Source organism: Eschrichtius robustus, chromosome 2 (assembly GCF_028021215.1).
Source record: "Eschrichtius robustus isolate mEscRob2 chromosome 2, mEscRob2.pri, whole genome shotgun sequence".
Classification (NCBI taxonomy): Eukaryota; Metazoa; Chordata; class Mammalia; order Artiodactyla; family Eschrichtiidae; genus Eschrichtius; species Eschrichtius robustus.
In genome coordinates this window covers 172,204,851-172,231,269 of record NC_090825.1, presented here as the reverse complement: position 1 = coordinate 172,231,269, position 26,419 = coordinate 172,204,851, and the positions used below count along the sequence as shown (strand labels likewise).

General features: G+C 53.6%; 1 protein-coding gene across 10 annotated transcripts; it reads right to left on the bottom strand.

The window, feature by feature from the left end:
• Window positions 1-2,692: 2,692 nt before the first annotated feature.
• TYK2 (tyrosine kinase 2) lies at window positions 2,693-25,147 on the bottom strand. 10 transcript variants are annotated; one of them, XM_068537016.1, is made up of 26 exons: window positions 24,939-25,055; window positions 23,815-23,932; window positions 23,564-23,669; window positions 23,034-23,249; window positions 19,927-20,050; window positions 19,662-19,809; window positions 19,178-19,341; window positions 15,879-16,245; window positions 14,956-15,165; window positions 14,672-14,829; window positions 11,958-12,066; window positions 11,674-11,863; window positions 11,486-11,589; window positions 11,208-11,390; window positions 11,032-11,119; window positions 9,984-10,111; window positions 8,959-9,094; window positions 8,722-8,876; window positions 7,849-7,999; window positions 7,283-7,389; window positions 6,833-7,025; window positions 6,345-6,463; window positions 5,756-5,928; window positions 5,418-5,535; window positions 4,352-4,462; window positions 2,693-4,268 (listed from the first exon to the last, which is right to left on the bottom strand). In XM_068537016.1, the coding sequence occupies exons 4-26, from the start codon at window positions 23,227-23,229 to the stop codon at window positions 4,134-4,136; spliced, it is 3,567 nt and encodes a 1,188-aa protein (XP_068393117.1). In that variant the 5' UTR covers window positions 23,230-23,249; window positions 23,564-23,669; window positions 23,815-23,932; window positions 24,939-25,055; the 3' UTR covers window positions 2,693-4,133. The 10 variants fall into 10 exon arrangements, with proteins under 10 accessions (XP_068393117.1, XP_068393116.1, XP_068393120.1 ...); XM_068537015.1 differs by lacking the exons at window positions 23,815-23,932; window positions 24,939-25,055 and adding an exon at window positions 25,065-25,147; XM_068537019.1 differs by lacking the exons at window positions 23,815-23,932; window positions 24,939-25,055 and adding an exon at window positions 25,065-25,147 and having other exon boundaries at window positions 23,605-23,669.
• Window positions 25,148-26,419: the final 1,272 nt, after the last annotated feature.

Genomic DNA, 26,419 nt, shown 5'->3' with positions numbered 1-26,419 from the left:
GAGGAATGGATAGATAGATGGATAGATACATCATGATAAAGTAAATTTAGCACCATGGTAATTGTGGAACCTATGGGTATTCACTGTACTCTTCTTCCAACTTTTCTGAATGTTTGTAATTGTTCAGAATAAAATGTTGGAAAAGAAAAACCGCCTCTTGGTGGATCTGGGTGGCGGCTTGTGTCACAAAAGAAGGGACAAGCAGACCCGGACAGCTTCCCGCCAAGAGGACACATTGCCCTCTGTGAGAGAGACTTGCCCAAAACTGGACACGGAATCTGACCCTCGGTTGGTCAAGTTGAGGATGGAGGAATGTGTTAAACTATGCCACAAGGATGACATCAGACTGGTAAAGTCTACAAGACAAACAGCCTCTTCTTCAACAAGTATGTTGCAAGGGGGGAAAAAGAAGGAGAGGAATCCAGAACTTAAAGGAAGCTGCCCCCAACCAAAGTCAATGCATGGACCTTGTTTGGAGTTTTATTTGAACAAACTGTAAACAAACAAACACCAAATATTGAAGAAACAATTGGGGAAATCAAAACACTCTAAATTATACAATGATATAGAGGAATTATTGTTTAAACTTTCCAGTTGTGATAATGACATTGTAGTTATTGTTTGTGGTAATATCTTTCAAGATAGATATCAAAGTTTTTACAGAAGAAATGCTATGCCTTCTGAGACTTGCTTCCAAATGATCCAGTGGCATGGGTTAAGTTGAAACAAGACTGGCCATGGGGTTTCCCTGGTGGCGCAGTGGTTAAGAATCCACCTGCCAACGCAGGGGACATGGGTTCAAGCCCTGGTCCGGGAAGATCCCACATGCCACGGAGCAATTAAGCCCGTGCGCCACAACTACTGAGCCTGCGCTCTAGAGCCCTCGAGCCACAACTACTGAGCCCGTGCGCCTACAGCCTGTGCTCCTCAACAAGAGAAGCCACTGCAATGAGAAGCCCGTGCACCGCAACGAAGAGTAGCCCCCGCTCACTGCAACTAGAGGAAGCCCACACACAGCAACAAAGACCCAACGCAGCCAAAAATAAATAAATACATTTATTAAAAAAGAGACTGGCCATGGGTATTAGAAACCGTTGATGCTGGCTGTTGGTTAAGTGTAGGTTCATTACATTATTCTCCTTAGTTATGAATATGCTTTAAATTGTTCATAATAAAAGTTTTAAAAGGTAGCTGCCAAATGCAAACTATTACACAGAGTTTACAACAAGGATAAACAACAAGGTCCTGAGATTGGATCAAGATGGCGGAGGACTAGGACGTGGAGCTTACCTTCTCCCATAGATACATCAAAAATACATCTACAGGGACTTCCCTTGTGGTCCCGTGGTTAAGCCTCTGTGCTTCCACTGCAGGGGGCATGGGTTCCATCCCTGGTCGGGGAACTAAGATCCCCCATGGCATGCCGCACGGCCAAATAAAAAAAAAAAAAAATTGACATGTGCAAGGATTCTCACAGAACATCTACTGAACACTGGCAGAAGATACCAGGCTTCCAAAAGGGCAAGAAAATCTCCATGTAACTGGGTAGGACAAAAGAAAAAAGAAAAAGAATAAAACAGAGAGAACAAGGTCCTACCGCATAGCACAGGAAACTATATTCAACATCCTGTGATAAACCATAACGGAAAATAATTTTTTTTTAATATTTATTTATTGAGTTGCACTGGGTCTCAGTTGCAGCAGGAGGGCTCCTTAGTTGTGGCTCGCCGGCTCCTTAGTTGTGTCATGCAAACTCTCAGTTTGGCAGGCGTGTGGGATCTAGTTCCCCGACCAGGGATCGAACCTGGGCCCCCTGCACTGGGAACGTGGAGTCTTAACCACTGTGCCACCAGGTAAGTCCTGGAAAATAATTTTTGAAAAAAAGAATGCAAAAAAAAAAAGTAGCTGCCCAAGAACAAGCCAAGATAATTTTGAGAAAAGAATGAGAGACTTGCCCTATCAACTATCAAAATATATTCTAGTGGCAATGACTTTCCAAATTACCAGGTTAGATCGTGCAGCTATTCCCATTGGGAATTTGTCCTACAGATACCCTTGAACGTGGGTGAAACCATGTGCACACAAGGTTACTCACTGCAGAAGCCTGGGTATGGCAAAGGATTAGAAATGATTACATGAACAAATGCCGATGACATTTGAATGATGAGCTACAGCACAACCATAAAATAGAAAGAGAAAACACTGTTTGCCTCCAAGGCCTATTATGTGGGAAAAAAATAGAAACGATACTGGCTAGAGCTCTATATAGCAGCACATACTATTATTTTTGCGAAAACTGGGGAAATATAATATGTGCACAGATTTCCTTGTATCTGGATAAAATGTCTCTGGAAGCCAAAACAGGAAACCAGATAACATTAGTTGTCTCCCGGGGAGGTGACAGTGGTGGCTGATGGACAGAGGAGGGAAACATTTCACTGCCTATGGCAATATTACCCTTAAAAAAAAAAAAAAAAAAAAGGAAGATTTACAATTATAATGAATATTTAATTTTAAAAACTGTTATAAAAAGCAAATATCACTAGAATAGTGTGAAACTGTCCAGTCAGGAGAGCTGCAATGCACAGGGTCTTAGAAAATCCCATGGGAAAGAAATCTAACTGCCTTTCACAATGTGGCAGACCCACCTCAAGTATACCTGTTAAGCAGAAACACGTTGGCAAACACCAGATTGACAATAATATCAAATGTTTATTGAGCAGTTGTTTGCCTATCTCTCTGCTAAGCATTTGACAGATACGACCTCATTAGCTCTTTTTTTTAAAAATTAATTTGTTTTTATTTTTGGCTGTGTTGGGTCTTTGTTGCTGTGCGCGGGCTTTCTCTAGTTGCAGCGAGCAGGGGCTACTCTTTGTTGCAGTGCGTGGCCTTCTCATCGTCGTGGCTTCTCTTGTTGCAGAGCACGGGCTCTAGGTGAGCGGGCTTCAGTAGTTGTGGCACACAGGCTCTAGAGTGCAGGCTCAGTAGTTGTGGTGCATGGGCTTAGTTGCTCTGCAGTATGTGGGATCTTCCCGGACCAGGGATCAAACCCGTGTCCCCTGCATTGGCATGCAGATTCTTAACCATTGCGCCACCAGGGAAGCCCTCATTAGCTCTTGACATTAGTCCTACAAGGCAGCAAGCATGACCATCCCAAGTTCATAGTTGAGAGCTAAGGCCCAGAGAGGGGAAGCCACTTGCCTGAGGTCACACAGCGAGAAAAAGGTGAAACTGGCAATCTTATTTACATGGGATGTGGTCCCCCAGGTCCTTTGTTGATATATTTAACATATATCTTGAGGGTCTTCTGTGTTCCAGGCATTGGTCTAATTGCTGGCTGGTGATTTAGAGGTGAGCAAAGGTTCAATAGTTGAATCTGACTTCTTCTGCAATGAGTTGCTCTAGCTGCAGTCCCCAGGGGAGTGGACACTTGCTGAAGAAGGGCCCAAGGACCATGCCTCTAGCAGAGGAAATATGAGTTTTTAACCAGTTAGGGGAGATAGTGAGCTCCAAGGGCAAGAGCTGGGGGAAGATAAAAAGATCGGATTCAAGGGCCTGGTTAGCTCCTTGCTTGTCCTGGGTCCCTCAGGAGCCTGTGTCAGGCTCATGATCTTGGAAGGTTCTATGGTTTGAATGCTTCTGTCCCTTCAAAATCACTATGTTGAAATCCTAACACCCAAAGTGATGGTGTTAGGAGGTGCATAGGTCATGAGGGTGGAGCCCTCATGAATGTGATTAGTGCCCTTGTAAAAGAGGCTCCAGAAAGATGCCTTGCCCCCTTGGACCTTGTGGGGACATAGTGAGAAGGCATAGGCTATGAACCAGTAAGAGGGCTTTTGCCAAAATTCAACCATGCTGGTGCCTTGATCTTGACTTCCCAGCCTCCAGAACTGTGACAAATAAATTTCTGTTGTTTATAAGCCACCCAGTCTGTGGCGTTTTGTTATAGCAGCCCAAACGGACTAAGACAAGGAAAGTCAGTTCAGAGGGGTGGGGCCTCCAGACAGGGGTAAGGCACAGGCAGTCAGTGAGGCTGACCACCTCCTCTTGGGCCCCTCTTAGGGTGGGGAGCAGGAGGCCCTCTCTTTGGGTACTGTCTGCTCCAATCCCCCAAGCAGAGCTGCTGGCGGGCTTCAGCAGACACTGAACACTGAGGGTGGCTGGCCTTGGTATTTCTCGTGGACCGTTTTGAGGATGGGTATGAGGTTCTGGAAGGTCGGGCGGAATGAGGCCTCTGCTTTCCAGCAGTTCTTCATGAGGCAATAGATCTGGGGAAGGAAAAACTGAGGCTGTGATCTCTGCTCTCTCCCTGGTCCGATGGTGGGGGCAGGGGGAAAAGGGAGGGTCTCACCTCACAGGGACATTTCTCTGGCTGTGGCAGCCTCTCCCCTCGTTCCAGCAGCTCAGTGAGCCTCAGCACTGTCATCTGCCCCTGGGTGAGGCCTATGAGCTCGATGAATTTCTACAGAAGAAACAGGACAAGCTCTTTTTAGGAGGCGGGGCTGCCTAGATAGAGGTCAAGAGCCTGAAGCCGGACGGCAGGAGTTCTAATGCCATCTCTACTACTTCTCAGCTGCATAACGTTGGTCTTATGACTTCGCCTCTCTGGGCCTCAGTTCTCTCATCTGTAAAATGGGTGATAACATCTACCACCTGGGGTTATTGTGAAACTTAGATAAACTAATATTCATAGAGTAAGTCTGAATTAGGTGCTTGCTATTATTATTAAGCCTCAGCAAGTTGTTTTTGCCTGTTCAGAAACCTTTTTTTTTAAATTCTCCTATAAAGGCACTCTGATTGGCTTTGGGAATAAACCCCTAACATACTCTAGGCTCCTCCCCTCAGCCAAGGACTACACAGTGAGTGGCTCCCTGGAGGGCACGTGAGCCAAGCTGGGCCAATCAGAGAGTCCTGAATTATGTTGGAAAGAGAAAGACCCTCCTCCCCTCAGCTGAGTCCACTGTTGCCACAACAGAGGGAAGGCTTGCTTGAGCAATGCTACGAGTGGTTAAGACTCAGACTCGGTGCTTCCACTGCAGGGGGCACAGGTTCGATCCCTGATCAGGGAACAAAGATCCCACATGCCGCGTGGCACGGCGAAAAAAAAAAAATGCTACCACGGAGAAGAGCAGAGCTGAGAGATGGAGAAAATGGGATTCCTGATGGCATTTGAAGGTCCAGATCAAGCCACATTCCCACTGTCCCCGTGGGGTTTGCAAATGGCAGAATAAGCCGTTCCGACTTGAGTGGGTTTCTGTCACAATCCAAGCCCTCTGCAGTGTAACTGGCCCACTTTACAGAATGCGACTGTGAGGCTCAGGTGGGTTAAGCTCTTGCTAGGGTGGGGGAGCTGGGAACTGAATGCATGCCTCGCTAACTCCTCTAGTATGGGGTCGGGGTGCGGGCCTGGCTCTCACCGAGGGGGGGCTCTGGGTGGAGTCACAGTAGGTCAGCAGCTCATACATGGTGACCCCAAAGGACCAGACGTCGGATGCATAGTAGAACTTACACTCCTTCAGGCACTCCGGGGCATACCTGGGGAGAAAGGGCACTCAGGCCTTGGGCCAGACCAAGCTGGAGTCCTTACCTGAGGCTTAGGAGCCCTGTGGCCCCAGTTAGGGCCCCACCCTTAAGAGGGGGTGCAGTGTCACTTGACCAAGGCCCTGTCGTCTGAGACCCCAGCATCCATCTCCTCCACCCTGTCTGCTCCAGGTGACCCTGGCGCCCCTCCCTCCGGCTGGGTCCCGCTGGTTACCAGAACACGGGACTGTCCCCATCCTCGCGCACACAGTAGTACTCGTGGCCTTCGGGCACGGCCTTGGCGAGGCCGAAGTCCCCAATCTTGATCAGCCTGTTGTTGTCCAGCAGCACGTTGCGTGCGGCCAGGTCTCGGTGCACGTAGTGCTGCGCGTGCAGGTAGGCCATACCCTGGGGGTGGGGCGAGTCAGGATCAGCGCGGGGGCAGGACCGGGCCTGGGAAGCAGTGACCAGGATGGCTGGGGGACAGTCAAGTTGGCGGGGACCGGGCGCGAGAACGGGCAGGATGGCGGGTGGGGCCAGAGCAAAAAGGAGCAGAGCCGGACAGCAGAGGTGGAGCCACATGGGGGGCTCCCCTGGGGCAGGGGGCGGGAGAATTGGGAGAAGCCGGCCTGCCGGGCCTAATCACGTCAGCAGTGGGCATTAGCGGGGAGGGGGCCCGGGCCAGCGGGGGTGTGGCCAGGTGATCGGCAGAATGGACAAGGATGGAGGAGAGCAGGCCCAGGGGCGGGTGGCGGGGTAGATAGGAAGCTCAGGCCAAGCCAAAGAAGGGGGCAGGTTCTGGGAGCAGGGGCAGGCAGGCCCACCTCGCAGATCTGCTGGGAGAAGAGCAGCAGCTGGGCCAGCCCGACATTGTGCCGGGGCAAGTAGTCTCGGAGGCTGCCCAGGGGCACGTACTCCATGACCAGCTGTACCGACTTCTCGCCTGACACCGGAGAGGAGGGGCCCGTAAGGGTGGTAGAGACCTGGACCACAGGCTGCCCACCCTGCACCCCCTATCCCAAGGTGGGGAGGGAAAACCAAGATCCATCCACACTAGGACCAGTCCTCAGGTGGGGCGGACCCATCCTGAACCCGTCCACAGGCAAGGGAGCTGACTCCCACCCATCCTGGCCCCAGCAGGGCGCCTAAGGATGGAAAGGAGGCAGCCGGGCCTCGCCCACCTTGGTGTCTGCAAACTGCATCCTCCAGCCTGGGACTGAGAGGCTCTAATTGGCCAGGTCCTCCTGGCCCCGCCCACCAAGCCACACCCAAGACATAGCCCCACCCTGTTACATCTCTAGGCCCCGCCCACCTTGGTCCTCGCAGCAGCCCTTGTACTTGACAATGTGCTCGTGGTAGAGTGTGCGCAAGATTTCGATCTCTCGCCTCCAGCCTGTACGGAGCTGGGGACCGCAGTCTGCCTTGAGGGCCTTCACGGCCACCATCTCACCAGTGCCGTCATTGGTTGGATCATAGCAGTACAGGCTGACCTTTCCGAAGTGACCCTGGCCGGAGCGTGCAGGAGCGTCAGCCCCACCCCCAGCTCCCCAGGCCCCACCTCCAGGCAGGTTTGTTTGGAAAATCCAAGGCCCCACCTACTCCATGTGGATGGGTCCCCTTGGGGCCGAGGCCTCCCTTTCAATTCCCCGGGAACTCCCTTGAAGCTGAGGGTCTCTAAGGCCAGGGCCTTCTAGCAGCCCATGCCCCCCCGCCCCCCCCCCCCCCACCGCCAACCCGGTCCTCCAGGCCTCGTCGCCCTTACCTCACCCAGATCCCGGATCTTTTTCAAATAGCGCTTGTGGAAAACCGTAGGATCTGACGCCGGTGAGTCCGGGTTCACAGACAAGACATCAACGAGATCTGCAAGAGCTACAGTGGGTGAGTCTGGAACACAGCCCTTTCCCCAAAAGGGTCCACACTTGGGGACACAGAAAGCCAGCTACTGCTATCCCCAGCATCTGATCCCAGAGATAAGGAAACTTTTTTTTTTTTTTGCAAGGGCTGGAAAATTCCACTTCTTGTCCAAAACACAGAGTTGGCTGCACACATAACCAAAACCTGGGATGTTCTGAGATGGGGTAAAGGGCACAAACTTTTCATTAATAACCAAAAAATCTGCCAGGGTCTAATTCATCCAAAGAAGCTGTGGCTCTCCCCAAGCAAAACATAAAGGAGAGCTCGAGGCTTCCCCTCCCCCTTACTTACGTGAATTAGAAACCAGCACACACCCTAAGCCACTGTACAGAGACTTGGGTGCACCATGCCCGAGTCAGCAGGGATCCCAGCCCCTCCCCCTCTCCAGGGTCCCCGACCCGGAGTCATGCTCACTTTGGGGCTGCAGCTGAGTGAGGTCACGCAGGATGGTGCGGAAGGATGGCCGCTGGGCTGGCTCATAGGTCAGGCACTGGCTGGTGAGTGTGGCCAGCTCTGGGCACGAGGGCTCAGGCAGCTTGTGCTGCTTCTGGTAGAAGCGCTCTTTCTGTTGGAGAGGGGACCGGAAGGAGTCAGTGTACACCCTCAGTCCCCTTCCCCAAGAGGCAGAGTCAAGTCCCCAGGGCAGGGCTGGACCAGCCAGGTCCTTGTTCTCGTCATTCCCATTTTACAGATGAGGCCACTGAGCCTCGGCAATGGGATGCAGACTTGCCCACCACCGCAGAGTCAGGATTGGAACCCAAGTAGAGCAGACCGTGCTGTGCTGGAGCATCTCACACTTGGCCCTTCCTGCCCTGACTTCCACGCACCTCTGCTCCCAGGACGCTTTTGCATACTGCAGCTCCCTGAATGCCCCAAAGCCTCCCGGCCTTTGCATAGGCTGCGCCCACCACCTAGGCTGCTCTTCCTAGCCTGGGACACTGTGCTACTTCTGCACTTAGATTAAAACCTCCTCTGGGAAGCCCTGCCCCATCCCTCAGCTGGGTCAGGGGCATCCTCTGGGTCCCCTTCCTCCCGACAGCCTGTGCCTCCCCCTTGATGCCCTGGTCACCCTGCCTAAAGCATGTGATCTATTTGCTTTGTGCCATAACGACCTTATGAGGTTGGGACTGCAGTTCACTGCAACTGACAGGTGACCTGATGGAGCCCCAGGGAGACGAGGCTGCACAGCCAGAGGGGAGGCAGCTCTGGACCCTGAATGTACCCTCTGGACTCCTTGGCGGTGCCAGCCCTCTTTGTGGGAAGGGCCCAGGGGTCCCCTGGACATACCTCTGAGGGGCTGCGGCCCTGCAGGGGGGCCTCCCCATCGAAGCAGATCTCCAGGAGGGTGGCACCAAAGCCCCACTTGTCGGCTGCAGTGCTTAGGCTGTTGGCTCCACCGGACAGGCACTCAGGGGCTGTCCAGGGGATCCGCTCCACCCGTTCTGGGGGCCAGAGTCAGAGGTCAGCAAGGTAAAAGGAGTGGGGGAAGCCCGTCCCTGTGCCCAGCCCTGCCTGCGTCCTCACCCTCCCTGGAGAGGGCGCTCAGGCCCACGCCGGGGTCACTCAGCTTGATGAAGGGGCTGGTGCCCTCCGCCAGCCCCAGCCGTGCCAGCAGGATGTTCCGGCCACACACGTTGCTGTGAACCAGGCTCTTGTCTTCCTGGGGTGGAGGGGAAAGGGAGCGTGGCCACTGGGGGCTGTAGACCCCACCCCTACCCCATCCCACATGGTCCCCCCAGGGACAGCCCAAGTGAAAAAGACAATCACGGTCATTAATGGAGATGCCAATCCATTGTCATAGTGACAAGGCAGCACTGGGTCTCCAGTGGGTCCTTCCTGTTTTCCCAGTGCTGGTGGCCAAGGCTCTCGGCCAGGGACAAAAGGCCAGAGGACCCTACTGCGGTCCTCAAACCCATGGCAGGCATGCTCCTTCCCCAGGGCCTTTGCACTGGCTGTCCCCCTCTGCCTGGAATGCACTTCCCCCAGATACACTCACAACTACCCGCCTCTCCCCCCACCCCATGTCACCTCCAGGTCACCTTAGTGAGGCCTTCCCCAACCCACCTGTTTAAGACGTCACCTCTTCCCCAAACTGTATCAAATCCTCATCTCCACCTCTGCTTTTTTCCCCACAGTTCTTGCTACTTTCTGGCATATTATGTAATGTAACATACTAACTATTATTTCTCGTTTGTCCCTCCCAACTAAAATGCCAGCTCCCCAAGGACAGAAACTTGTCTGTTTTGTTCTCTGTTGGGTCCCCAGGGCCTAGGACAGAGCCCAGCACACAGGGGGTGTTCTGGAAACTGGGGTGACTGGACCAGGAAGGGCTGGGGAACAAATGGCAAGAGTGACAGAGGCGACTGCCACAAGGCCTTGGACACCAAGTGGAGGAGGTGGAAGAGACGGGAGCCACCGGGGGTGCGCGAGCAGAGGAGGCTCATGGGAAGATCTAGTGCGTGGATGGATGCGTTCAGGCCTCCATACGCAACGTGGGGGGCTGCCCTGGCCCTCCACGCCCACGCAGGCCCCGCCCGCAGCCCACGCACCAGGTAGCTGAGGGCGCTGGCCAGCTGCTGGGCCACTGCCAGCTTCCAGGCCAGAGGCACGTGGCCCCGCTCCCGCCGCAGCCACACGTCCAGGGGTCCGTGCTCCACATACTCCGTCACCATGATGTCTGCAAAGGCCCAGCCACTGCAGGTGCTGCCCACCAGCTTACCCTCCAGGGTGCCAGGGGGCAGGACGCAGGGGGGCTGGGATTGTAGGTGGGGAAGGTGTCGGGCAAGGGTGCGGGGGGAGGCTTGGGGGCGACTCTGGGGAGAGGAGGAATGCAGTACAGAGGGCAGGCGGAGGTGGGTGCAGGGTGAGGCCGAGGTGAATGGTGGCATTTGGGTCCAGGGTGGGGCTGGGGTAGAGAGGAGGCTGCGAGTAAGTGACAAAGGTCAGGACGGGGCTGGGGAACCGGGGGGAGGGTGCAGACGAGCGGAGGGAGTGGAGCTGGAGGTTGGGATCCCACAGGGCTGGGGGTGCTTGTGCAGTGAGAGGTGTGCAGGGTCGGCACGTAGGCCAGCGTTGGGGGGAAGGCAGGAGAGATGGACACATGGCGTTGAGGTCGGTGGGTCTGGGGGCTGGCCGTGGGCGCCCTGTACAAGGAGGTACACACAGAGTAGCGGGAGAGGTGGGGGAGGAGCAGGGGCTGAGGTCTGGGAGGATCGGGGTGGCCAACAAGGCTGGGGTCTGCACGCTGTCACGGTATTGAGGGGGTCAGAGGATGCACAGGGGCTGGATTGTAGAGGTGTTTGGGGGGTAGATGGAGCTAGGGATGCAGTCTGGAGACGGGGTGTAGGTAGACGGTTGGGGCGTAGCCAGGGATCAGGGAGCTGCTAAGGGTCATGGTGTAGACAGGGTTTAGGCTGTAGGTGAGAGTCGATGGGCACAGACTGGAGTGCGTTCAGGGGTCGGGGTGTAGGTCAAAGGTCAGTGTGCAGTCAGGGATAAGGATGCAGGTCAAGAGTGTAAGTGAGGTCGGGCTGTAAGTGGGGCAGAGTGGGGCGGGGTGTGTGTGTGTATGTTGGGGGTGGGGCAGGACCCACTCACTCTCGGAGCCGTGCACGTAGATGCCGTGCACGAAGACCAGGTGCACGTGGGAGACCTGGCTCATGAGGCTGGCTGTCTCGTAGAAGGCCTGTGGGGATGGGACAGGTTAGGGGGCTGCAGGCCCTGACCCTGACCCTCTTCACCCTGCCGCCCATCCCCTGGCCACGCTCACTCACCAGGGCGATGTCATGGTGACTGGGATCTAGCACCTTGAGCACCACTCGCAGCTCCTGTTCACAGCCCGCCCCGGGCATGGGGGGGTCCCCGCCATCCACCTTGTCCTCCTCGGGGCCTCCGCCCCCCACTCGCAAGAGGCCCTCATACACGTTGGTCCTCGTGCCCTGGCCCAAGTGGGACAGCTGGGGGGACATGGTGTGGAAGATCTCCATGACAACAGCTCCAGGCGGCCTCCCTGGTGCCCCACGCCCGCAGGGGCCACCCCTGCGCCACGCACCTGGGTGATGTCTTCCTGGCGGACCCGGTGGAAGCTGAGATGGCTGAGGTTGAGCGGCCTGCTGCTGGCCCGAGGTCCCCGCGTGACGATGAGGTTGGAGATCTCTGGGGATGGAAGCAGTCCCTGAGGGCTGGCACGGAGGGAAGAGGCCCCCCCTCCCCGGCCCCGTGGCACCCCCGTCTTGGTACCTCCTGGCCGTGGCAGGCAGCAGTGGCGCAGGGAAAAGCAGTCGTCGCCGGTCCGCAGGGAGCAGCCCTGCAGGGCAACCCGCAGCTCGCGCACGCTGGGGAAGGACCGGTCCCAGCCCTCCAGCGCGACAGTCCCAGCCTGCAGCTCGATGGGGAACTTCCGTAGGTGCAAGCCCTTCACGCCACGTGCCTGGAGCGGGTGGCAGCAGGGGTGAGGGCGGTGAGCAGGGGTCCAGGCAGGGAGCACGCCCAGCCCCAGCCCAGGACCCCCGCCCCAGGCCCACCTGGTCGCGCTGGGCCACCGTGAGGATGAGGCGGTTGAGGTGGCTGGTGCTCCAGTGGATGAGGTAGAGGCCATCCCCGGGCTGCAGCTTGGCCAGCACAAATGGCTCCCTGGGTGGGGGTGGGGGTGGGGGAAAAAGGGGCACCATCAGGGCACCTGGGGGCACTGCTGGGCCCACACCTGGCAACAAGGACACACAAAACCTGCCCAGCGGGGCACACTCCCAGCTGGGATAAATGTCAGACACAGCTTATGTGGTGACACTGTGTCTGAACACACACACGCATGTAACACTGTCCCATGCATGAAAACTCACACACAGACACAGGTACCGGAACAGGCACACGCTCGTGCGTAACAGCTGTGGACACCGTGGCTGACAAGATCACACACACACATACACACACACACACACACACACACACACACAGGAAACAGCCATCAGATACCAAATGGGCACACACCCAGCCATAGACACTGCCACTCCCAGGGTGACGCACAATGCACAGTCTGTCACACACCGAAAGGAAAAGATCACAGACAGAGGACTTCCCTGGTGGTCCAGTGGTTAGGACTCCACGCTTCCACTGCAGGGGGTGCAGGTTCAATCCCTGGTCGGGGAACTAAGAAGCCACATGCCGCGCAGTGCGGCCGTAAAAAAAAAAGAAAAAAAAAGTATGAAAGATCACAGACACAGCCGCTGTGTAACATAACAGCACAGGGGCACTGGCATCCCAGACCCAGAGGTGACAACTGTCATAAGCACAAACAGGCACCACAAGGTGACACAGCCACACAGACTCTGACAGTTACATACGTGGTGCCATAGACTGAATGTCTGTGTCCCCCCAAAATTCCTATGTTGAAGCCCTAACCCCCGACCAAGGTGATGACATTAGGAGGTGGGTCTTGGGGAGGTGATTAAGTCATGAGCGTGGAGCCCTCACGAATGGGATTAGTGACTTATAAAATGGACCCCAGGGACTCCCCTGGTGGCGAAGTGGTTAAGAATCCGCCTGCCAATGCAGGGGGCACGGGTTCGAGCCCTGGTCCAGGAAGATCCCACATGCCGCAGAACAACGAAGCCCATGTGCCACAACTACTGAGCCTGCACTCTAGAGCCCACGAGCCACAACTACTGAAGCCTGAGCACCACAACTACTGAAGCCCATGTGCCTAGAGCCCATGCTCCGCAACAAGAGAAGCCACCGCGGTGAGAAGCCCGGGCACCGCAACGAAGACCCAACGCAGCCAAAAAATAAATTAAATAAATAAATTAAATTAAATAAATAAATACATAAAATAAAATGGACCCCAGAGATCTGGCTCACCCCTTCCACCACATGAGGACACAGCCAGAAGACTGAACTTCGGTCATGTAACAGGAGATGGGGCTCTCACCAGACACTGGATCTGCCAGCACCTCGAACTTGGACTTCTAGCCTCCAGAACTGTGAGAAATAAGTGTCTGTGGTTTCTAAGCCACCCAGTCATTGGCATTCTGTTACAGCAGCCCGAATGGACTAAGACACACGCTGACATGGCCCATAGACCCCGTACGGCCACAGCCCTTGAGAGATGAAACGACCACTTCACCCTCCTCTGGTGTAGAGACTAGGCTTGGAAGGGTGAGACCTCTTAGACTGACCCAGGGGCCAGTCCCAGTGTCACAGGTAGGACGGGGGACACCCAGGCACAGGGCCAATGACCAGACAAGCTGATAGTAACAAACCCCAACCCGGCAGCATACAGGATGGCCACACACACCTGATGACCACATAAGCCCTGACACTTCACATTCTCAGCCCCACACGTCCAAGCAGGAGTGCTCAGACAGCGATCCACAAGTACCAGGACAGACACATGCCTGCAGGGGTGTAAACACCCACACGTATATCTGAACAGCCACCAGCGTTTGGACAACGCATAGCCCAGCAAAACTCACCAGTCCTGTCACGTGCAAAAACACACACTGACAATTTAAAACGCAGTTGGAGGACTTCCCTGGTGGTCCAGTGGTTAAGACTCCGCGATTCCACTGCAGGGGGCACAGGTTCCATCACTGGCCGGGGAACTAAGATCCCGCATGCCACGTGGCGCAGCCAAACCAACAACAACAACAAAACCAAACAAAACGCACTCACCAGAGTAGTGACACAGCTGCATGCCAAACGGGCTGTTAAACGTGCAGACATGCACGGTGACAGTCCCAAACCCAGGCACTCTCAGCATGACATGCTGTCCATGCCATTACAGGTGCCCTTTCTCCCCCCATAACCCCTGGTTGCACACATGCACGCGTCGCACGTGCACCCACGTGAGCACCCACTGACGTGAACGCATCACAATGCAGTATGAGGAAATCCTTGCACGTGTACGTGCACGCACATACAGACACATGCATGTGCACACTAGACACGAATGCTCTCACACACGTGCATGCACACCCACCCACACTCACATGCACACACAGGCACACACACACACTGACGTACACACTGCGACATGAATGGTTGCACACACATGTACACTTATACACATGGGTGAACACACAGGCCTTCACACCCTAAGACACAAATGCACACGCTAAGACACCGACATGCGCACACCTCGTTCAAACCCCACGGTCCCTAGAGCTCGCTGCCCAGTTCACAGTCACCACCACGCAGCCCACCCACGCTTCCCCCCCCCCCGCCCCCCCCCCCCGGCACTCACAGCAGGGGTCCGTGGATACCGTCCTGGATACTCATCACCAGCCGTGGAGGAGCCACCTCATGGCATAGGTAGTGGCTCGAGTCGGCCGTCAGGCGGAAGTAGCCATCCACCAGTGACACCAAGGACAGGGCCGCAGCCCGGGAAGGCAGGGTCAGATCCTGCAGGCCAGGGGGGGCGGCGGCGGCGGGGAGGACAACATCAGGCAGATGTCACAGGCCAGAGGCTCCCACCGCTCCCCAACCCTGCCCCCCACGGCCAGCCCGGCCCCCAGCCCCGGGCCCCACCAGGCACTTGTTGTCCTGACAATGAATGCTGACGCGGCGTTCTTTCAGCACCACGTGGGTGATGTCCCGGAAGTCGCAGAAGTAGGCCCATGGGGCCTCCTGAGGCCCGTCCACTGGCTGGTTGCCCACCTGCTGGGCCTTGACTTTCTTCCCAGATGGGCCGGCATGGGGCATCCTTCTGCCGCCACCACCACCACCATCACTGGGACCCTGGAAAGCAGCACGTGGGGCAGGTCCACCATCACTGGGACCCTGGAAACCAGCACGTGGGGCAGGTCCACCATCACTGGGACCCTGGAAACCAGCACGTGGGGCAGGTCCACCATCACTGGGACCCTGGAAACCAGCACGTGGGGCAGGTGAATGGAGCAGGGCAGTGCCTGTTTTAGTCCCGCTGCACTTTCCCCCAGGGGAGAGGCGGGAGCTGGAGGGACCAGGCATCCCCCCCGTGAATCCCAGTGTCACGGGCTGGACAGGAGACCCACCCAGAGAGATACACACGCCAGAAACGGGAACTTCGGGCAGAGTAGGATGGAGGCTCCTCACCCTCTCGGCCCCAGATGCCAGACCCTAAAAATCAGGTCCCCAGCGGGGCAGGCAGACAGAGGACACTCCCCAAGAAACAGACCCCCAGGGACTTCGCTGGCAGTCCAGTGGTTAAGACTCCACTCTTCCAATGCAAGGGGCACGGGTTAGATCCCTGGTCGGGGAACTAAGATCCCACGTGACACGCCACGTGACCAAAAAGAACGAAACAAAAAACCAAAACAAAACAAAAAAAGAAACAGACCCCCAGGCACAGACTGACACACCCCGGAGGCACGTGGGGGAAAACCACCTTCAGAGGACAAGGCCAAGGCTGAGCAAGAGCGCGCCACCCCCAGCTGCCCTGGACTGCCGGATGGAAGAGGCGCCCCGCTCACCTCTGCCTGCACCAGCCGCCACCGGATGCCGTCAGTGCCCGACACCAGCACCTCGTGGGTGGGGGGTCCGGCGGCAGACTCGGGCCCGGGGTCGGCAGGGGCCTGTCCGCCAACCCGGATGTAGCAGGGCTCCCCCTCGGCCTGGGCCAGTAGCTCTAGGTGGCACACGGGCACGCGCTCTGTGCCGAAGCGGGGCGCCAGCCGCTCGAGTGTGGCCAGGTACTTCACCATGACAACCTGGCGCGAGAGGCAGCCCGGCTGGAAGGCCCGCAGGAACTTGCGGAAGATGCTTCGCAGGCGCAGCCGCGTCAGAGCGTTGTGCTGCCGGATCTGCTGCCGGAAGGAGCGTGGGATGCAGTCCTTGAAGCTGTGGGGACGACCAGGAGGGTCCAGTCAGGGGCCGGGATTGCAGGCCTAGCTGGGTGACGTGGGGCAAGTGGCTGAATCTCTCTGAACCTCAGCTGCCTCGTCTAGAAAAACAGACAGGCTGCAACCTAAATGTCCATCGACAGATGAATGGATAAAGAAGATGTGGTACATATATACAGTGGAATACTACTCAGCCATAAAAAAAGAATGAAATAATGCCATCTGCAGCAACACGGATGCAACTAGAGATTGTCATACTGAGTGAAGTCAGTCAGAAGGAGAAAGACAAACACCACATGATAGCACTTATATGTGGAATCTAAAATACGGCACAAATGAACCTATCTAAGAAACAGAAACAGAATCACAGACATAGAGAACAGACTGGTGGTTGCCAAGGGGGAGGAGGTTGGGGGACAGATGGAGTGGGAGGCTGGGGTTAGCAGATGTAAGCTTTTATGCATAGAATGGATAAACAACAAGGTCCTACTGTATAGCACAGAGAACCATATTCAATGTCCTATGATAAACCATAATGGAAAAGAGGATGAAAAAAACAAGAATGTACATATATGTATAACTGAATCACTTTGCTGTATAGCAGAAATTAACACAACATTGTAAATCAGCTATATTTCAATTTAAAAAATATTAGGGGGGGCTTCCCTGGTATCGCACTGCTTAAGAATCTGCCTGCCAATGCAGGGGACACAGGTTCGAGCCCTGGTCCAGGAAGATCCCACATGCCTCAGAGCAACTAAGCCTGTGCGCCACAACTACTGAGCCTGCGCGTCTGGAGCCCGCAAGCCACAACTACTGAGCCCATGCACCACAAGTACTGAAGCCCACGTGCCTAGAGCCCGTGCTCTGCAACAAGAGAAGCCACCACAATGAGAAGCCCGCACACCTCACCGAAGAGTAGCCCCGGCTCGCCACAACTAGAGAAAGCCCGCACGCAGCAACGAAGACCCAGCGCAGCCAAAAATTTTAAAAATAAAGATAAAAAATATTAAAACTGAAAAAAAAACACAAACAATAAAAAAACAGGCAGGCTGTCATGAAGGTGGAAAGAGAATGCTATAAAGGGCCAGCACAGGGAGGCCAGGTGGTGTCTGGGCCCAGGGCCCAGGACTTTGGAAGAGACTATGGGTCGGAAATCCCAGCTCTTGGGCAACTTCCTTAAGCTCTAAAGGGCTCTGTCTTTTCATCTGTAAAATGGGATCAAACAGTGCCCACTTCTAGGGCTGATGAGAGAATCAGGACTATTGACTGGCATAAAATAAGGACTATGTGAGTGCTGGCTATTATTATTATTGGAGAAGTCGCTATTGTTTTGATCATTAATATGATTATCAATAAAAGGCACAGCTCTGGGAAGCCACTCTGCTCTTCACAAAGCCATACCCTTCACCCCTTCTCCTGCCCTGCACCTGCGCACCAGCATAGCCCACTCAGATAACAGATTTCCAAGCCTCACCCTCCATGTCCCAAGCCACCTCTTCCAACCTTTGAATAGAAAGATCCTAAAGGTCAAGGTTCTAGCTGCCTTCTGCCCCCACTTCCAAGCTTTCCAGGGCTCCCTAGTGCCCTCAGGGAAAAAGGTTCCCTGACTAGTGCCTGGCCGTCTCCTGCACTTGGGCAATCACATTCCGAGTTCAGTTCCCCTGGAAATGGGCCTTTGCCACCTCCTGCCTCTGGGCCTTTGTATATGCTGTTCCCTCTCCCTCGAATGCTTGGCCAAAGCAATCCACATCTGGATAAAGCCAACTCAACCTTCAGATCTTAGCAGAAATCACCTCCCCCCAGGAGAATCCTCTGATCTCCAGGCTGGATAGGGTCCCTCCTCTGGGCTTCCCAGCGTCCTGGGCTTCACTGTCACAGCCTTAGTCCTCCAGGGATAACACGACAGGGATTGAAAAATATGTGCTTTAAGAACTGCAAGTCCTGGGAAATTCCCTGGCGGTCCAGTGGTTAGGACTCGGCGTGGGTTCAGTCCCTGGTTGGGGAACGAAGATCCCATAAGCTGTGTGGCGCAGCCGAAAAAGAACTGCAGGTCCTGAAAGACCCATTTCTCTTGCTGCCTCCTCCAGGCAGTGTGCCCTGATTGCCCCAGCTCTCACTGCAGTGGAGGCTAGCAGCTCTCCAGACTCCTGCCTCCTTTTTTCCCTTGAATTCTAGGGAGTCCTCCAAGCTCACCCTGCTCCAGCCACACTTCCTCCACCATATATCAAGCATGGTACAATCTTAGGGCCTTTGCACTGGCTGATCCTTCTGTGGAGAATTCTCTTCTCCCAAATACCCACCTGGCTCCCTCCTTCACTTCCTTCAGATTTTTGAATTTGAATGTCACCTTCTCAGTGAGGAATTCCCTGATGACCCAGTTTGTTTTTCTTTTTAATTTAATTTTATTTATTTTTTATACAGCAGGTTCTTAAGATGACCCAGTTTTAAATTATACGCCCCTCATTCCCTGACACACCGCTTCTTCCTCTTTTCCTGCTTAATTTTTCCCCATTGCACTTATCATCGTCTAAAACACTATACATTTTATTTTTGTATTTTGTTTATTGCCTGTCTCCTTCATCAGATGTGACCTCCAGGAGGGCAGGGATTTTTGTCTGTCCTGTTGGCTGTTGTGTCCCCAACACCCAAAACTAGTACCAGGGACTTCCCTGGCGGTCCAGTGGTTAGGACTCAGTGCTTTCACTGCCAGGGCCCTGGGTTCAATCCCTGGTCGGGGAACTAAGATCCTACAAGACGCTAAGCACAGCCGGAAGAAAAACAAACAACTAGTACAAGCATACAGTAGGCGCTCGATAAATGTTTGTTGAATGAATGAAGGCATGACAGTATGCAAGGTCTACCCTGGCCACCAGATGCCTGGGCATGTCTACCCACCTATGCAGTGTTCCCGCCTCATTCTCAGATACCTTATCTTCTTGGCCACCTTCTCAAGGGGGACACCATGGCAGAGAGCGAGGTGGCAGAGGTGCAGAAAGGCCATGCCCAGGCTCTCGTTCTGAAAGTGGTGGATCTCCTCCTCGCTTGACAGCTCCCACAGCGATGCCACGTCATTTACAAACTCATGCTTGCCCTGGGGATGGGGAATCAGGCAGAAAGGGAGGCATGAGAACCTGTTCACTCCCCAGCTTCTGGTCACTTTGGGGAAGGGAAGGATCCCACATGTATGCCTCCTCTGCCCAACCCTATGCCTGTGGCAGACATCACTAATCGATCACAGCACTCTTATCCCTACAACCCTAAGAGTCTCAAAACCCTTTGGTTCAGGCAGCCAAAGGATCCCAGATGGCATGAGTTGAAACCTACTAGCTATAGCAAATTGGGAGGGAAGTGAGGACTCCTCATTTGCAACCTCCCGCACAAACAGTCTCACCTCCCCAGCCCTGCTCACACCTGCTCAAAGAGGTACTCAAAGGAGGCAGGGTCCAGGAGTTGCACCCCCTGCTCTGCCTGTTCTGAGGAAGGCTCGGACCCTGGGGGACCGCAGCGGTACACAGCCGGCTCCTGGGGATGCATGCCATGCCAGTTCCGGAAATAAAACCTGCAGGAAGGGAGGGGGCACAGCTGGGGTTTAGCACAGATTCAGACCAGGTCCAGGAAGGTGGGGACAGGGGAGGGAGGGGACAGAACGAAAGCCTTCCAAGGGGACTTCACCCACCTCATGCGGAAGTGCAGCATCAGGCTCGAGTCTCTGGACATATCCAGGACGTGGTTTGGAGGCAGCCAGACCTGGGCCTGGACATCGAAGAGGGCAAAAAGATTGAAGCAGGGTGGAGTGATGCCTGGACAGGGGAGAAATGAGTCAGGAGTCAGTGCCTGCTGCTGTTAGCCCTGTGGACCCCCAGACCCACTGTCTCCCTTCACAATCCCTCCCTGGGCCTCCTGCCTTGCCAACAGAAGACAATGCAATATGTAAACCATCCTGTGGCCTCACAGGAAAACTACATTTCCCAGCCTCCCTTGCAACTAGGATGGAGGCACTGGGCTGGTTTTTGGCCAGTGGGATGTGGGCATAAGGGATGTACATTTTTCCAGGCCCAGAAATAAACTTTCCTGCCATCTTCGCTGCCCCAGGAATGTTGGAAACCCCTTATGCCTAGTGGTGAAGCTATAAGATAGAGGGGAACCATCTGACCTGCATTAGATTTTAGGTAAATTGTCATTGTCTTAACCCAGTAGAATTGGGGGGGCTGCTTGTTACTACAGCAAAACCTATCATAGACTGACTAACACAGCTCTACAGACTGCTGGCACTTTGCCTGGTCTCTCTCTGAACTCCAGACCCAGAGAAATATCCAACTACCCCTTGGCTGTCTTCCTCTAGACATCTCGGGCCCCCTGAGATGTGCCTTGTTCCAAACAGATCTCATCTGAGGTCCCCAAACCTGCCCCCTCTCTGCCGGACTTCATCCTTGTCCTCAACTCATCCCACCCCCTCCACATCAGATTGGTCACAAGTCCTGTTCTTTCTGCATCCTTCATCTCTCTGGAATCTACCCACTTCCTTCAAATCCAAAACTCAGCCCTAGTTCAGCCTCCAAACTTACTGTCATTCCCCACACTGGCTGCCCAAGCATCTATTTTTTATACACATCACTTAAAAATTGTATCTAAAATAGTTCAGAATTATTTACTTATTTTTATTTTTTTATTTTTAATTTAAAATTTTTTTTTTCTTTCTTTCTTTCTTTGTTTTGGCTGTGCCGGGTCTTAGTTGCGGCATGAAGGATCTTTAGTTGTGGCATGCAGACTCCTTAGTTGCAGCATGCATGCAGGATCTAGTTCCCCAACCAGGGATCAAACCCGGGCCCCCTGCATTGGGAGCACAGAGTCTTACCCACTGGACCACCAGGGAAGTCCTTCAGAATAATTTATAATCACCTAAGTACCAGCCACAAGAAAAAGAATAAAACCTGGCAAGTACAACTGAAGCCCCCACCTACATCCACCTCCTCTCCCCTCCCACAAAGAGGTAACCATACTCCTGAACTAAAGTTTATCATTTTCATATTCTCTATCACCTAGCTTTGAATGTTATAAATTCAATGCAGTATTATACCATTTGCTGCAATTTGCTTTTTCATGCTACGATAGGTTTTAAGCTTCACACGTGATATGTGTAACTTTGGTTAAGTTCCTTTTTCCTGGCTGTATAGTATTCCAGTGTTCAACCATACTGCAACTGATTTGTGCATTCTCCTATACAGAGACTTTGAGATGGTCTCCTGTTTTCACTAAGATAAATGAGGCCACTCTGAACATTCCTGTGTACATCTCCTGGAACACATGAGCTGAGTGTCTGTAGAGTGCATATCTAGGAGTGGAACTGTGTGCCCTCAAGGAATGTACATTTCAACCATGTTAGACGATGCCAAATTGCTCTCCAAAATCATTGCATCCGGGAATTCCCTTGTGGTCCAGTGGTTAGTACTTGGTGCTTTCACTGCCGAGGGCCCGGATTCAATCCCTAGTCAGGGAACTAAGATTCCACAAGCCGCATGGCGCGGCCAAAAAAAATAAAAGAAAGGAAAAGAATCATTGCATCCAAGTGTACTGCCCCCCAAAGAAGGAGCATGCCTTCCTATGAGACAACTTCCTAAAGAACCAATCTGTTTCACTCTCTGGCTTAAAACTTCCATCGCTCCCCTTTGCCCCCTGAGAAAGCCCAACCCCCTCAGCACTGAATAACCATGACCTGGACCCAGACAATTATGCTCTGCTTTCAATTCCTACTTCCTCTTCCAAATTCTTGAAAACTATGCTCCAGTTACTCTTAAGATCTTTTGCTTCCTCAAAAAGATCAGGTTCTCTGGGTCCTTGGCCAGGCATGTTTCACACCACCCAGCAAACCAGTACTTCTTTAAGAATCTGCCATTGATGGGAAAGTACAAGGTGTTATAGAAATCTACCAGAAGGCCCCCATCCAGTTGTGGGACAGGGGGTTTGAGAGGACGTCCTGGAGGAAAGGGTATGTAAGCAAAGTCCCCTTGGAGAGACCTTCTCCTCCTCCGGCAGGAGAAATTAACTTTGAAGCACATCTGCTGCAGGCTCTCTCAACCATTCCATGCTTCACTACTGTTCCTGGGGAAAACTTTAAGCCCTAAACTCCTCCCTCTGGGGTTTAAAACACTGTAAGATCTGAACCTGGCTGACTTCTGCCCCATCACCTCCTACTTGGAGGCCCTTACTCCCGCCCTCACCCACCACAGTCTGCTCCCCCTACAGCAGCCAGAGATCATCTGTGACACTTGCGTCCAATTACATTCCTTCTTCACTCACAGTCCTCTGTGGCTCCCATCTCACTTGGAGTAAAATCCAAAGTCCTCCCTGAGGCCCAAGAGGCCCTGTACAACCTGTGCCATCACCTGCTTGCCCTCACCTATTCCTGTCTCCCCTTCACTCACTCGGCTACAGCCACACCGGCCTCCTCGCTGTTGCTGGCAAGTTCCCACCTCAGGGCCTTTGCACTTGCTGTTACCGCTGCCTGGCGCCATCTTCCCCAAGCTATACCTGTGGCTCAGTCCCTTATCTCCTCAAGTTTTAAATCTTTTCCCATGATCTCTGGCCTCATACAGTTTTCTTATTTATTGTGTTTCTTGTTGATCCCTATTAGAATATCAGCTCTACAAATGTAGTAACTGGGGGCTGGCACACACTAGGTGCTCACTCAATGTCCACTGAATGAATGGACAGACGACTGGATGGATGAGGCCCAGCGGCTGCCAGCACCTCCACCCTGCCATGGGGCTGATGCCCGGGACTCACCGACTTTGTGTGCAATGTGGATGCAGACCTCCTCCGCAGTCAGTGTGGCCTCGCTGAAGGTGACCCAGGGCTCCCCGCCACCGGGGCCGGCCCAGTGCAGAAGCACCTTCAGGCCTCCTCTGGTGGCCATGGGCTGAGCTCCATCCCCATCGGGCTTTCTGCCCCGGGTGGTGGCCCCCCATTGGCACAGAGGCATGCTCTTGACAGCTGGCTTCCCTGGGAAGGAACATCCTGTCAGCCCCAGGCCTCAGCCTGGAGGCCCCTTTGAGCACCTCAACCTTCCAACCATCCAGACTGAGGCTTGGGGGGAAGATTCTGGACCCCTGCTCGCTGTGCAAACTTAGGCACCCAATTCCCCTTCCTGAGCCCCAGTTTCCACAACCGTTTGATGGAGTTGGGGTATGTGTCCCCATCTACCAGATCAGTCATGAACAATAACACCACCAAACCCCTTTATTGGACGAATTCACCAATATAAAAATCTGCTCTGTCCAATAAAATTTTTTTTAAAAAATCTGCTCTGAACCCACCTTTCCAAAATAACCAGGCGGACAGGGGTGGCCAGACAGACCTGGGGGTGAATCCTGTGTCGACTCAGATGAGTCACTTAGCCATGCTGGGCCTCAGTTTCCCCATCTGGAAAATGGAGATGCTGAGAGTGTTGCCCTGAAGAGATGGTTGTGAAGTTTCTACATTCTTTTTTTTTTTTTTAACTTTTAAACTAGAGTTGTAAGTGAATTACGCACCACTGTCACCATATTACAGATAGGTAAGGACTTACTATTGCCATTTTGTTATTTTCTGGTTGTTTTGTAGATCCATTGTTCCTTGTTTCTTATCCTGCTGTCTTTCTTTGTGTTTGGATGTAATTACTATAAGATTTTTCCTTTGTGGTTACCCTAAGTTTAATGTTATAAGTTTAAGACATTTTATGAGCCTTACATAACATACCTTACACTTGTAACACCCTATTTTAAGCTAATAACAGCTTCACTTCGATAGGACTGGTAAACATTATACTTTTCATTCTCCTCCACCTCATATTTTGATTACTGCTGTTACACTTTACATGTTTTTTATATTGTGTAACTAAAACAGATTATTGTATTACGGTTATTTTTTCTACATCCTTTTTTTTTTTAAACTAGAGTTGTAGATCAATTAGGTTGTGACGTTTCAACACAATTCTGCACATCACATGTTCAGTACCTTGCTACAGGCATGAAAAAATAACAAATATGATAAAAACAATAATGAAGTCATTATTGGTTTTATCATCATAATCCTTTTTCTCTTTCAAGCCGAGATTCCTGCATACCACATCTACCCCCACCAGCGACCCCAGTCCCTGCTGGCTCCCTGAGCGGAGGAGGGGCTGTGTTCAGCGCTTTCCCCAACAATCTGGAACTTTTCTAGAGTCAGGCCCAGGGCTCAGGCCTCCTGAGGTCTCCAGTATTTGCAGGGAGGGGCTGTCAGCGATTCGACCGATGTTACTGATTTAAGACAGTGATGGGGGAAAAGAGAAGGTTGTAATAGGACAACGTCGGAGTCGTCAAGAATCAACTCCTCTCCGAGCCTGTTTCCTCATTTAGAAAATGGGCATAAAACAGTCTCTCTCTCAAAGGGTTGTTGGGAGGATTCAGTGAGGTGAGACAGGGAAAGGGCTCCGCACCGGGCCTGGCGTGCAATAAGTGCTTGATAAATGTTCGCTATTATTATCTTATTAACGTCCGAGATAAGATCGTGGGGATGGGGTTTTGCAGGTGTCCATCTCCTCCTTCCTCGTCCCCACTGGGCCCAGACCCAGCTTTGAAGATGAGGTCTGGGTGAGGTCCGCAGCCCCCGCCCCCCAACAGAAATCTCCAAACCCTGCTGGCAGGGGCGGGAACCGCGACGTGTACCCACCGGGCATCAATCAGTCCCAAGGCAGCGTGGGGGCTTCTACCGACCTCCTGCAAAGGGCAGTCCCGCCGGCCGCATCCTTCTTGATGACCTCCGGACGCGCCCCCTCCCGCCCCACTCCAGACTCACCGTTTCCGGGGAACTCCGGCTCCAACCTGGGACCCCGCCCAGCCCAGCCCAGCCGCCAGGGACAGCCGCCGCTTGATCGCCGCTGGGACACCGCCTCCCATTGGCTGCCTGAAACGGGCACACTCATTGGCGACCGCTCTGTTCCGCCCCCTCGCTGCTACGGCGGCATTCCCATTGGTCCCGGCTTCATGTTTCGCTCAGCAGCGGGCGGGCGTGTGAGGTCTTCCTGCGCCACTGCGACTTCCATTACCCACGCGGGCGGTGGGCTTAAGTCAGGCTTCCGGGCCTGACCTTGGTGCAAGCCCAGGTCCTCAGCTCGGCAGTCTTTCAGTCCTCCAACTCCCCTGCCATATGGCCCTACATCTGTCCTGCCTTTCGTCCCTGTCTGCCTGGCCAGCCCTGCTTCGCGGCCTGAGACCCCCTTCCTCTACGGGAGGCATTTCCGGCCCACCAGCTCACATCCCTTTTTTGATCACCCGTAGCCCTGTCCTCTGAGGGCCCCTTGCTCTCAAGGTAGCAGCTTGGACGTCCCACCTGATCCGAGTTCTGACGCCTACACAGCAGGTCGCTGCCCTTTTACAGAAAAGGCTATGCGCTGAGCGTTTGACACGCGTTATCTCATTTGATGCTAGCAGCAGTCCTCTGGGGACTCTTATCCCCATTTCTCAGAGAAAGAAACTGAGGTCCAGAGAGGTGGCAGACTCTCTCCTTGACCAAACTGTAGTCTTCTGAACCCTCTTCTCGACTACTCCTCAACCTTGGCCGCAGTCCTGTCTTTGGCCTGCACAGTCCAGTCTGAGCAAAGAATCCTTCTAAGTTATCCCCCAACCCTTGATATCTGATCAAGTTTCTCATTCCCCACCATTGATGTATTCATCCTTGGCCTCTCTTTAGCAAGAATCCCCCTACCCTCGATGTCTCCATGGACCTCCTCACTCTGGTCTTTGGCTGTCAATCCCCAGCTGTCTTTGCTGCATTCAGAGCTGAGCCCAATGCTTTCCCCTTTTGTAATCCGCCTATTGCAATAGTCCTGAATAAAGTCTTCCTTACTGTTCTGTGAATGAAAAATATTGCCTGCCATATCAATAAACAAAGGATGTTGTAGCCATCAAGCCATCACATTACAGCCCCCAGATGGTGACCCCGGAGGGAACTCAGAATAGAAACAGGATGCCCACCATCAAGCCATCAGCCACAGCACACCACACCACACCACACCCCCACCCCCGCAATGATGCACCCTGAGGAGACTCAGGATGAGAAAGCCCAGGATACTGGCCCTAGATAGCTGAGGTGCCTATCAAAGGAACGACTTCAGTGAGCCCAGACTCTTGCATCTTCCCATACATAGAAAA

What these genes read in the sequence shown, in the direction of transcription:
- TYK2 (XM_068537011.1), bottom strand. An exon ending in TTGAGTACCTCTTTGAGCAG is followed by an intron (nt 19,342 to 19,661) that starts GTGTGAGCAGGG and finishes CCCCATCCCCAG; the next exon opens with GGCAAGCATGAGTTTGTAAA. An exon ending in GAGCGCCCTCTCCAGGGAGG is followed by an intron (nt 8,877 to 8,958) that starts GTGAGGACGCAG and finishes TCTGGCCCCCAG; the next exon opens with AACGGGTGGAGCGGATCCCC.